The sequence below is a fragment of the Cornus florida genome, unplaced genomic scaffold (genome assembly GCF_030987335.1).
Source record: "Cornus florida cultivar Cherokee Brave unplaced genomic scaffold, ASM3098733v1 CherokeeBrave_3.0.0_Hap2_Chr02, whole genome shotgun sequence".
Taxonomy (NCBI): domain Eukaryota; kingdom Viridiplantae; phylum Streptophyta; class Magnoliopsida; order Cornales; family Cornaceae; genus Cornus; species Cornus florida.
This window is the reverse complement of record NW_026775572.1, coordinates 8,737,137-8,750,354: the sequence shown is the minus strand read 5'-3', so window position 1 is coordinate 8,750,354 and position 13,218 is coordinate 8,737,137. Positions and strand designations below refer to the sequence as shown.

The 13,218-nt window shown below is 31.9% G+C and overlaps 1 protein-coding gene across 1 annotated transcript; it reads left to right on the top strand.

The window, feature by feature from the left end:
- The first annotated feature begins 6,455 nt into the window (after positions 1-6,455).
- On the top strand, positions 6,456-9,058 carry LOC132285287 (protein ALUMINUM SENSITIVE 3-like). Its single transcript, XM_059787457.1, has 3 exons — positions 6,456-6,720; positions 7,960-8,205; positions 8,307-9,058. Exons 1-3 carry the CDS (start codon positions 6,487-6,489, stop codon positions 8,619-8,621), a joined length of 795 nt encoding a protein of 264 aa, XP_059643440.1. The 5' UTR covers positions 6,456-6,486; the 3' UTR covers positions 8,622-9,058.
- Positions 9,059-13,218: the final 4,160 nt, after the last annotated feature.

Below are 13,218 nucleotides of genomic sequence, written 5' to 3'. Positions count from 1 at the left end.
TATTTGTTTGTAAAGTTTGTTTGTAAATAACTTTATATATAAACGTACATCATTTTATATCTATTTTAATTTATTTTAACCAACTTAAACATACAACTCCATAGATATGAGGAGAAATTATTATATGATCTTGCCAATGACTAATATATTTGTATTTTTTGTTGACGAATCAATTAATCATTAACTAGAATCAATAATTTTGAAACTACGCAATAATTTTTTAAAATTTGAGAGATTATTATTATTTTTTATTTTGTAATAACTTTAAGGCCAAAATACATGAGCTTTATCATATGGTAGTTTCATTTCATTCCCTTAACGTGATAAGAGTGATAATCTCAAATATTATTTTTGTCATTTCATATACATGAGGCCAAATTAAATACATGAGCTTTATCATATGTTATTATTATTTTTTATTTTGTAATAACTTTAAGGCCAAAATACATGAGCTTTATCATATGGTAGTTTCATTTCATGCCCTCAACGTGATAAGAGTGATAATCTCAAATATTATTGTTGTCATTCTTAATTTTATACTTGTTATATGTTCTTCCCAAATTCTAAATACTTGAGAGATTGTTTTTCTTGTTTTTGGTATAAAAAAAAAAAAAAAAAAAATTGTTTTCAAGCCCAAAACACAAGTGCTATATCACATTCACATGGTAGTTTAAGTTCAAAATATTATTTTTTACATTCTTAATTTTATACTTGCTAATTGCTATATGGTCTTCTCAAATTATAGATTAACATATTGATAAGACTGATAATGTCAAAATATTATTTTTTACATTCTTAATTTTATGTACTTGCTAATTACTATATGGTCTTCTCCAATTATAGATTAACATACTGTAGACTCTATCTCTTAAAGAGAGTATACCATATAATAATTAGTAAGTATAACTGTGACCGTTTGTTCATTTATTTAAATAGTTAAGCTATTAAGTGGGACTAATACCTAACTCAGTTTTATCTATTTCACTTCCATTCGAATCCGTTCCGTTGTGGTCGAGTCACCTTGTCTAACTGGATGTCTTTCGGGTTGAGCATTTGGCGTGACACCAAATTAAAGAATAAGTCTAATTCTGATACCAATTATAACGTGTGAACATTTACTTATTTAGTAAAAAAATTAAAATTATTAGATAGAGTTAACACCTAACTCATTTTTACCATATTACCTAAGGTGACGTAAAACAAGTCCCCCTTATAAAACTGTTCCATCTTTTTGCTTCATCTATACAACAATTAGGAGTCATTTCTTACAAATCCCTCAATTTTTTTTGGATAGTCATGGTTAAATTATTTAAATCTCACACCGCCAATTATATGAATGGGGAGTATTCGATAGACTTGGATAGTAGGCCGGTTAAAATCATTTTCCATTCTAAAATTGTGACACGAAGCATTAATGAAATTCGAACGGCCATAGTTTCACTATTCCTTGTAAGTAAAATCATTTTCCATTCTAAAATTGTGACACGAAGCATTAATGAAATTCGAACGGCCATAGTTTCACTATTCCTTGTAAGTACCTTTCATAGTTGGTACCCATCACCGACTAGGCAATGCCGCTTTAGTTGTGTCCCAATAGCTATAAATATAAATGAAGACGTTTTATCAAGTCAACATATATACACATAAATATAAATTGATATATGTCGTGCGCGCGCCCACGTGTGATTAATAGGGGCATTTCTGGTAGATGCCGTGATTAACAAACAAGTGACATGTAATTAATAACAAGTTGAAAATTGAAGTTCATATACGGCAGCTGACTTTTCTTGATTTCTCCGTGGTCTCAATACTGAAAAAGCCACATCAGCATAGGAAAAATCTAATATTGAAAATGTATTCGGTGAAATTTCTCCGCACAGGAAGAGTAAGTCAAACCACAAATTGATAATAAAAATCAAAATTTCAAACTCACATAATTCTGATTTCATCTTTGTCACACGTCACATCTGAAACTTTGATACAACTAAATAAATATAATGAAAAATAACATTGACAAAAATAAAAGTCTACACAATTTTCCCACCACTGATGACCTAGCTCTCAAAAGTGGCCCGTTTAATATTATTGGCCACGGAAAAGTAGTACAAGCTCATGTGAATTCATCAACCACGATATTTCAACAACATTGCCATTTCAACGCGCGAGTTCTAGCCATTACAAGAAATATAGTGCAAATTTGGTTCATCTAATTTTCAATACAAATGCATTATTTGCCGGAGAAAAACAAGTGTAAATGAACCATGTGTTTTATTAAAAAAGAAAAATATAAATGTATCATATACACTTTATTCATTACTTGATGTGAGGTCAAATGTAATATATTATTAATCACTTTGTACGCGATAGTGTCAAAAACAAATATTTTTATATTCTTTTTCTTGGTCATTATTATAATTTATTTAATTATTATAATACTATAGGAATTTTAATTAGCGCACGACCAACACCGGCAGTCCAAAGACCAATTTTATCAACACACACGAAGAAAGAAAAAATAAAAAGGGGGATATAATAAGTGCTACTTTGAAAAGCCCAACTAACCACTCACATGGTGCTTGTGGGTCCAAAAAAATTACGCCAACGGTTGGATTTGTCGCAAGTTGCATAAATAACATATATAACGAAAATCACAATTATAATTGATTCTTCCTTTTATTCAGGAGAATCACTCTCAAGTACTCGTATTAAAACTTTTTTTTATAAGTAGCTGAACCCTAAACAAAAAGGATGTGTGTGTGTATTTTTTTTCACTCTTGTTTTTCAAAGGATTTCATGAAAAACTGAAAAGATGAGTATGGGCTTAGCCAAAGAATGAAGATAAGGTTTAACTTAGTGATGGCCATTTGACATATGAACACTCCTATTTTGGTTGTTATGCGGAAATATTGAATAGAGAATTGAATCATTTATTTGGAAATCTAAGAACAAGTTGGAAACACATGGTTGTTTAGGATTTTGCTGGAAGCAATTTCAAATAACAATAACGGCACCAAATGAACAATAGTTTAGTTGGTACAAACTCACTCTTTTAGGAGAAATAAGGAATTCAAACTTCTATATGGACATGTGTGTGTGAGTTTGTTTTTATCATCTAAAAAAAAAAAAAGGAAAGAAAGAAAAAAGAATGACATAATTGCTCCGAAAAAAACTCACCTCCACTTACTTTTTATAGGACTATGATGAACAAGTTGGTGACCGTGACATATGGCTTAAATATTGAAGTATTTTTTAAATTCTTTTATGACAGGAATGTTAAGAATTAGTGATTGAAAAAAAAAAGGTGCACCATATATTTGAGTACATAATTTCAAAATTACCTTACCTGTTCTTCAACTATAAAAATTCCTTTAAATCCGACATCCTTTGTGGAGCTGTTGTTTCTGTCTTTTTAAAGTTGTGATCTGAATTTTGTTTCAGTATGGGTTTTGAGGGAAAAACTTTTTCACCCATTTTGTTTTGCGAATTGCGGACCCAAATTTAGTCTCTGCTACGGTTTGTACTGTGGGTACTAGAGAATACTAATAGCTGAAATAGAGACTGATAAATAGAGACAAGGGGTTGGAACTTGTGATCTCCCATTTTCTTAGCATAATGAAATATTTTCATCCATTTTTACCGTGAACGTAGGCTATACACCGAACCACAAGAATCTTTATGTTTTGTGTGGGTGCATGTTCTATTTTTCCAACGTTATTTATTTATTGCATTCTTAGTTTTGTGGCGTTTTTCGTAAGAGTCTTGCAATATGAGCGACTCCATACTTAATATTCCACTCCCTAGAGTTGAGTAATTCTATCACAAGTTGATAAGAGAAGTCATGCCAAATTCTGCATTATTTGCCCGGGAAAAACAAGTGTAACTATGTGTTTTATTAAAAACCAAAAATATAAATGTATCACGTGTTCTTTAGTCATTACTTTGTGCAACGTCAAGTTTAACATATTAATGTGATGCATGTTTCAATATAAGTTTTCATCACTTCGTACATAATAGTGATGAAATTGCATGTAATAAGGTAAATGTACTTAATATTGAAAAGGATATTTTAGGCAACGCAAATTTAAAACAGTAAAAGTTCATATGCCAATTCATTTTTTGGATCAAATTCATTTATTTGAAACTATAAAACTTTGACTCAATCAATGACTAAATATGGGGCCTCAACCCATTTATACGTAAAAAGTCCCAAAGGAAAAGAGGAACATTGACATTTGAGCCATGGTGAGAGACAGAATAGGTCCTTGTTCCCAAAATGTGTCTGTAATTTTGTATTCATCTTCTTTGGGATGTAATTAGTCCAACCAATATAGACTCTTACTAGTAGCAACACATAAATAATTGACAAATTCATGTTGACTGCCATATTGAGATACCGCTCAATGCAGTGTTTTAGCTCTAACAAATACAAATGTTTTTTTTTTAAAAAAAAAGAAAAAAATCTCAATTCAAGAAAGTAAAACAGTAAACTACATTAACTTTTTCTTAAATTTGGATAAATTATATACAAATAGAACGTCAAGATTTAGAACGGGTGTTAAACAACACCCCTAGAATCATCTTCACTAATGACTTTATGTTTGATTATAAGATTGGTCTGGTCACTAAGGTACTGTTTGTTTAGTTAAGAAAAAAATAGCGGTAAAGTGAAACCTAAGCATAAGAGAGAAAAATAAAATTTTCAACAAATTTTTGGTTAGAATGTAAATGTTGTAAAAAAAAAAAATTGTTGAATAATTCAAGACAGTATTCGGTTGCGATCTCTCTATGACCCATTAGCAGCCACCATCACCATTAGCGCCACTAACTTTAAAAAACCCATAAAATTATTTTGTGGAGCAACAACTTAAAATTAGCAACATCTTCTCCAACGATGTATAGTTGGTCAGTGGTCCAATCAGTAGTGTGTGCTCACACAAAGCCATTGTCGTGTCGAGTTAGCATAAGTTAGGTAGCCCCCTCCCCCTGAAAAAGAAAAAAGAAAAGAAAAGAAAAAGCCACTAATAATCATAAACATCTATTTTAAATGCATTATTAAAGTACTAACTCAGCTGGGTTCGGATCTCCTCATTTGCTACTACTGTGGAAATCTGATGTTCCGATTGAATGGGCGGTAGTTGATTTTATATAGTTACCTCCTAAATAATAATATATCAATATAAAGAGAGAGTAAAAAGAAGTGAAATTTTTTATATAGTTACCTCCTAAATGTACCATTATCGAGGAGATGAAAATGCTTCAATTTGTGATGGCATGTCGTTGTCTTAGAAAGTGGCAGTAGTGTTGGATTTTTGCGCGTGAATATCCTCGTCACTGCCCATGTTTCCAAAGGTGTTAATTGGCTGGAGGAGCAACATTTTTATTGGGTCTCCAATCATGTATATATGGTCCACTTAGTAACACTAACAAATCCTTTGTTACGTAGTGTTAACAATAGTGTGGTCAGTCGGGTAAAAACAAGTGCCGGGAGTAATATATGCAACTTTTAATTTAATCGTTGGATGAAATATAATGATTGAAATTGAAAACAACTAATATTATTTGTTTGTGATTTTTTAAAACTCCAAAACTACTCACGTGTTTTAAATAAAATAGAAAACCTTATAATGAGGAGGTAAAATCCTTAAAAGAACGCACTATTGTATTTTTTCATAATTAAAGTAACAAGTTGTAGTCAGTGTTTTATTATTATTATTTTTTACAATATAGAAGGATTTAGTAATTATGAATAAAAAAAAAAAGAAAGAAAAAAACATATAAGTTTTCTGACAAAAATTTTGTATGAAGAAATGTCCTTATCCTTAAAAGAATATAATTTTATAGCATATGTAATGTGCAGTAGTTTTACCAAAGGAAGGATAAAAAATTTTAGAGACAGTCAAACCAAATTAAACTATGAAAATCCGCCCGTAAGCATGCTAAACCCTTACTGCAACACACAAAAACACAAATTTCCCAAATAAAGGAGACGGTTAATATAGTCAAATTCACCACAGGCAAGAGGATGTTTTGGGAGGTTGAGGGACAAGAGGGAATGTTGTTTTATCTCCATGCCGTCACTAAATTTAAAAAATCACAAATAAATAATATTAGTTGTTTTTAATTTCAGTAAAAGTCCGCGTATATTATTCCCTGCACATCAAAAAGCAACTAAACGGGACTAATTAAAATACTACCTCAACATTGTTACGATCTCTTCCTTAGTTATTCTTGTTTATAGCTCACGCTCATTTTCAAAACTGCTAATCTTAACCCTCAATCTTTTTATTGGGATTTTTTTCACTTTTTCTCCATGAAATTTACTTCTGAAAATTCATGCATTCAGTTATGAAGAATGGAGTTCGTTCCCATCACTGAACATCTTCTTTCACTCTACGTTCTTTATGACGCCAGACTACACTTACACTACTAATCACACGCAACACCATTCTTTAAGATTTGGTGAGTTGGGTAGGACAATTTGATGATATGGATTTTCAATGGATGGTGGAGTTCCTGAAGGGCATGCTGAAGCCAATCGCCGCCACTGCGGTGGTGCTTTTGGCGGTGTTTTTGTCATATTTTCAGAGATTGGGTTTAGGGGGCGAAATGGTTTATTCAATTCTAAGGGCTTTTCTTCAGCTCTCTGTTATTGGCTTCGTTCTTGAGTTCATTTTTAGTCAGCACAATAACGGATGGATCGTCGCCGCTTATCTTTTCACGGTATATATTTTCTCCTCTCTCATTGTTTGGTTCCTGATAAAAATGGAAATTAATCTAATTCTGAATCTTGAGTTTTAAAATGAGCTTGATTTTGCAGTAACTTTTTTTATTTCGATTAAGCAGAGTTTATGCGGATTTAGAATTCAGTTGTAGATTTTTGTTTCCAAATCCACACTTCAATGTTTTCAATGTCTCTCTCTCTTTCAGCAACTACATGGAATATTCCCTTTTCAATTGCTAATATTTTAGGATGTTATTTTATGGTTTTACTGAATGATATTAAGTTCTCTGTTCTTCGTATGATTTGATTATATTATTTTTTATGTACTAATTTGTGTATTTAATTCTAGAAGAGGAAATTTGATGTTTGTTGAACTTTTGTTTTATGGTGTTATATAATACTTATGTGTTAGATAGTTCACTATAATATTTCATTCTTGAAATCTTTCAATTGCTGTAAAAAACAAAAAATAATAATAATAATAATATAAAACAAAAACAAAAACAAAAAAACAAAAGAAAAAGGGTCAAAATTTAGTTTTATATATGGAGTACGGACCATTGTTTGAGTTGGGTAATTACGGAGAAATTATTTTTTCTTTTATATTTTACCGGTCTAGACTTTGTGGAAATGATTCAATATTGGAAAATTTTACTCACCTTAATTCCTCCAATTTTGTTATTCTGGAAAACCAATTCCTTCTTTTTAGTTTCTCCACAATTCCTTACCCTGAGCAGTGAGCACTTGAATAAACATTCTTGTTCTTTAAAAAGAAAATAGGAATTTCATATATGTATATATTTGCAAATGACTGTAAAAATGTTACTTCGGAGGTTGTAGCGCGTTTTCTTAAAATGGCTATAAATTGAGAAGGGGGGAAGAGATGAAGCCTTTGATTTGTTGCAGACTAAAAACTCTAATTTGGGGTTGTCAACATGTTTATGATAACAGATACTCTGTTTTCATCACTAGGTTGTAGCATTATCTTACACTGTTCTATCATGGTTTGACACTGAGTTAAGATTGTAAAAGATAATATAATGAGTTGAATTAATATTCTAAAAACAGTGAATGGTCTTGTGTATGTGATAGAACTGAACAATATGATCGAGCTGATGACACAATTGGACATGTTTTATGATTAAAGTACCTCGACATTCATGGCAGCTGATTCCTTCTTTGGCATTGTTGGGTGCATCACTTGAATTGGGCTTATTTATTTCATTGTGCCCCTGCAGGTCTCTGTTGCTGGTTATACAGCTGGTCAACGTGCCAAACATGTCCCTAATGGGAAGTATGTTGCCGGAGCCTCAATTCTGGCAGGAACTGCGGTGACGATGTTGGTGCTAGTTGTGCTGCGTGTTTTCCCTTACACTCCACGCTACATAATACCCGTGGCAGGGATGATGGTTGGCAGTGCAATGAGAGCCACTGGAGTTACAATGAAGAGACTCCGAGATGATATCAAGATGCAACTAAACCTGGTAAGTCCTGGTAGAAAGAACACTTATGGGGAAATCATTTCCAATGGTAAATAGTTTTTCAAATCTAGAATTATGACGACTTCCTTTAAATTTTTGTGTAGGTTGAGACAGCATTGGCTCTTGGGGCTACTCCTCGCCAAGCAACACGTGAACAGGTGAAAAGGGCTCTGGTTATCTCGCTCTCTCCGGCCTTGGACAGTGCCAAAACCGTGGGTCTCATATCCCTTCCCGGTGCCATGACTGGCCTCATAATGGGAGGAGCATCTCCTCTGGAGGCCATTCAACTGCAGATTGTGGTCATGTGCATGCTCTTTGGAGCATCAACTATTAGCAGCATCATGTCGACATACCTCTGCTGGCCTGCCTTCTTCACCAAAGCTTACCAGCTAGAAACTAAGGTCTTCTCTTCAGATTGAGGTTGGCATAGTTTTAAACCCTATTCCCATTCCACTCAATTGTGATGTAACTTGAATGGGGAGAGCAATACAAATCTTTAGGGCCTAGTGGTTATTGTTTGGTATGAATCACGTCTAGGTGTGAATCATAGACGACATTCACCATTCAAATATGATTTTTGCACCCCATGAATTTTCTAGCTCCAGCTTGAGATCTACTTTGGATGCTTAAAGAAAGTTGCAAGTGTGGTATGTCAAATATTTGAATTTGACATTTCCAATAGTTTAAGCAGAAACAATCCTTTTGAGTTTTAACAGACTACATATAGAATTTGTCTGTTGGATTGCAATTTATGTTCAAAATAGACGGTGAAGACGTTTTTGTTTCATTCCAAAGAATTGTAAGGAACTGTTTTGAGAAGTTGAATGCTATGAATGAACTGTTTTAAGTTTTTTCTCTTGTTCCCAAAATATATCTGTCATTTCGTATTCATCTTCTTCTCTTGTTCCCAAAATATATCTGTCATTTTGTATTCATCTTCTTTGGGATGTAATTAGTCCAACCAAGCTAAACTTTAATGAGCAGCACTAGATAAATAATTGACAAATTCATGTTGACTACCATATTGAGACACCCTCACTACAATGTTTTAGTTCTTATAAATGATTTTTTATTTTATTTTATTTTATCTCAATTCAAGAAAAAAAGAGTAAATTATTAAAAACTAGAAGAGCCATATAGCAATTGGCAAGTATAACAGGTGGGCGCTTGCTCATTTATTCAAAAGCTCAAGTTATTAAGTGGGATTAACACCCAACTCTTTTATACCCATTTCACTTTTTATCCGGATCCGACGTGGAACAAGTTTTCCCTTGCAGGGCCGACTATGAGATTCTTAAAATTTTAAGAGGCCATAGTCGAACTTTCAAATGGAAGACCCTTTATACATAAGATCTCACACGCGCAAAAAATTTATAAGGACAAAATTTTCATTAAAATGAAACAATAAACATATAAAATATATTAATGCTGAAAACACACAAAACAAAACCCGCTCTTGGTGCTTTATAAAGAGCACGATCTAATTTACATTAAAAAATTATATATTAAAAGAAATATTCAACACAACTTAGTTACAAAAATCAAAATTTAACTTCACATGAAAGTAAATTTGATCATCTTGCATTTTGAGATGCAAAATTATCAATTAAAGTGTTACAATCAAGTTTTTCTAACATATCATCGACCATAAGTAAGATTTGGTCAACTTCAACTTTGAAAAGCTTATCTCAGCAGATGTAATTGTAACTGAGATAATTAATAATATATGCAATCCAAGAATTTGGAAAACAATAACTTAGCCTTTTTATGAAATCTAATACTTTAATTGTCTTTTTTTTTGTTTCTCTTGGTAAAGCTCCTCTCCGGACTTGTAACTCCAAAATTAATTTTGTTACATCAATATCAAAAACCACGTCATGTTTTAAGACATTTTTAAGATTATTTTGGAGAATGTGATAGTTGATTATACCTATTAATTAAAATTTTGATTTTTTTAAATAAAATAATTATAAAATAAACCAGTTCATGAGTTTAAATATAAAAAAAAGGAAACGCACTCCACTTCTCTTTTTTCCTTAAAGCAAGTGACAAAAAAATTCATAAACTCATTTATATATCATTCCTTAATTTATAATACCATAACTGCGTAGTAAATATTTTTTTTTTTTTCAAGAATTGCGTGTGAGATTGTAATAAAAGAGAGGAGAAGTGAAGGGAGAGGGATGTTGATGGGTCACTTTAATAACTTACTTTTTTATGTCACTTTGGTATCTATTATAATTCTCTATTTTTATTTTTTATTCTAAATTTGATTCTTAGGTTGTGGCTATAGAATTTAACATGCTTCTAGTATCATTTTAGTATATTAACAAATAAACTTTTTTTCAAAATTTCATGAGATACACTTTTTTCTCTTTCTTTCTGAATTTGATACTGTTTCTAGTATCATTTGTTTAAGATTATAATCAGGCTAGTCCACTTATTTCATGAATTCTTAAAAATCAAATGAAAGAAACAAAAATTAAAACTGAAAGCATACAACTAAAAATAAAATAAAAAATTACCATCATTATTAGTATTGAATGAGTGATGGGTCAGAGAGGCTGGAAGTAAATCAAAATGTTAATTGACGAGAGATGGAGACGGAGACAAATAGATCTTTCTATAACTAAATGAATGAGTAATTATGATATTTGAAAAAATAAATTATTTAATTATAAAATTAGAGATAGAAGTGTCCTTTTCTTTAACAGTGGAGTGCAATAATAGAAAAATGCCTCCATATAAAAAATTAAATAATTTTCTTTTGAAAGGAGGAGATAGAAACAAATTATTGTTACAATACAAATTATTGTGTCACGTATAGAAATTGATATTATTAGTGTGTTTATTGCCATATATATTTTTTAAAAAGATATTTAGTAGCTTAAATTTACATGATATATAGTGTGCATTGTTTTTTAATTATGGAAATTATAATGTAGAATTAGTGATATTTCAAATATATATTACTATAATCCTAAATTAGAGGCCCTTCTAAATTGAAGGCCCTAGGCGACCTTGGTTGCCTTGCCCCAAGGCCGGCTCATTCCCCTTATAGCATTCTCCTCTACCTAAACTCATAACGTATTCGTTACGATCGGGTCACCTTGCCTACTCGATGGTACACCTAGATGCTTTTCGGATCGGGCGCTTGATATGGTACTGAATCAAGGATTAGGTCATACTCTGATACTAACTATAACATGTGGACACTTATCCATTTACTCAAAAACTTAAATTATTAGGTGAGACTAACGCCCAACTCATTTTTTTCATTTCACTTCTCATCTGAATTTGACGTGAAACAAGTCTTCCGTTATAGAAGTTGTTAGCTGATCCATCTTTTTGCTTCATCTATACAATTGGGAGTCATTTCCTACAAATGCCCTCAATTTTTTTATTTTTATTTTTGGAAGTGATCGGTCAGAATCATTTAAATCTCACACCACCAATTAGTTGAATGGGGAGTATTCGATCGAGTAGGATAGTAGGCTAGTTAAAATCATTTTCCATTCTAAAATTGTGACACCATGCATTAACGAAATTCGAATAGCCATAGTTTCACTATTCCTTAGAAGCACCTTTCATACTTGGTACCCATCACCGACAAGGCAATACCACTTTAGTTATTTCCAATACCTATAAATATAAATGTAGATGTTTTTTCAAGTCAACATACATACGTATATCTCCGTGTATATATAAATATATCATAGGGATTATTACTAATACATGGGCTTAAGGCCCAAATGTTACTCTAAAATAGAAACAAAGTCTTAATTTTCACTAAAAGGATTGACCTAGAGAATATTTCTCTAAAATGGATTCTACTTTATGCTTTATACCACAAAAGAACTTATATTACTAAAATGACCCAAAGTAATATTTTAATATAACAAAAGCCTTAGAGCATAAAATTACAGCAACGTAATAAAGACTTATAAACTTCTTTAGACAAAAGATCGCATATATAAATTAAATTTAACGAAACAGTATAGCTCTGATACCAAAATTGAGATGGATCTAACCGGATAGAAGCATGCAAAATAACATAGAATCAATTTATCAATTAAATCACAGAAATGATTGCTGAACCTGATAACGCCTTGTAGAAACGCCTGAACACCGGCAAAGAATGGGCCAACAAGCCAACAGTTCGAGTCAACTCACATAAGAGATTGATAAATTAAAACTAAGGCTGCTTGTACTGGTTGGATTCAAGAAAATTCTAGGATCTACACTGTCTGGTTAAATAAAATTTATATATCTGATCTAATTGTCGACAGAAGTTTTTTACCCGAAAGTACTGAAAATACTAAATAAGGAAAAGAAATATGTTGAACAGAGGCAAACTGGATGATTTATTTCATGAAAAATATATACATGGATACACACTGTTTATACATGAATACACTCTCACACTATATATTACAAAGGAAATATACTGAAGGAAGTCACAAAAGAGAACACACTGGAAACTGAAGGCCGAGATGCTTGATGGTTCGAAACTTGTTTTCTCTAAAACTCGATGATCTTTACTTGAGCAGAGGGACTCCTTTTATAGCAAAAGAAAGGGATGAATTGGCGGTTGAGCTTAAAGATGCTGTATGGATGGTTGAGATTTAAGATGCTTTAGAGATAAGATGACCTGAATTATTGCTGAACTGTTGATGTCGTCTTCTGGAGAATTATCTACTTTTGCTGTTGAGGATCTGCTTTCGGTGGATCTATACACTATTGAGGATCTACTTTTTCTTAGATGCTGAAGTTGCATTTATCTTTATACTGTAGAGAATTTGTTTTTTCAAAAATCTTGCATATTATCCAAATTTCTGTCGGTAGTGCTATCTGGTGGACTGTCAATTCTTGCTCTTGCATGTCTGCGGGCCAGGTATTCATCAGTACTGTCTGGTGAGCTGGTTTCTTCATTTCTGTAGGCAAGTTCAAGTTATTTGTATAAGAAATTCTTTATCAAGGAAAATTTGAAATTTTTCAATAGAGTTGGTTACCCCT

Bases quoted from the DNA above. Each gene is read 5' to 3' on its own strand.
- LOC132285287 (XM_059787457.1), top strand. From the start codon at position 6,487: ATGGATTTTCAATGGATGGTGGAGTTCCTGAAGGGCATGCTGAAGCCA. The intron at 6,721-7,959 runs GTATATATTTTC...GTGCCCCTGCAG, and splicing joins TCGCCGCTTATCTTTTCACG to GTCTCTGTTGCTGGTTATAC. The intron at 8,206-8,306 runs GTAAGTCCTGGT...ATTTTTGTGTAG, and splicing joins TCAAGATGCAACTAAACCTG to GTTGAGACAGCATTGGCTCT.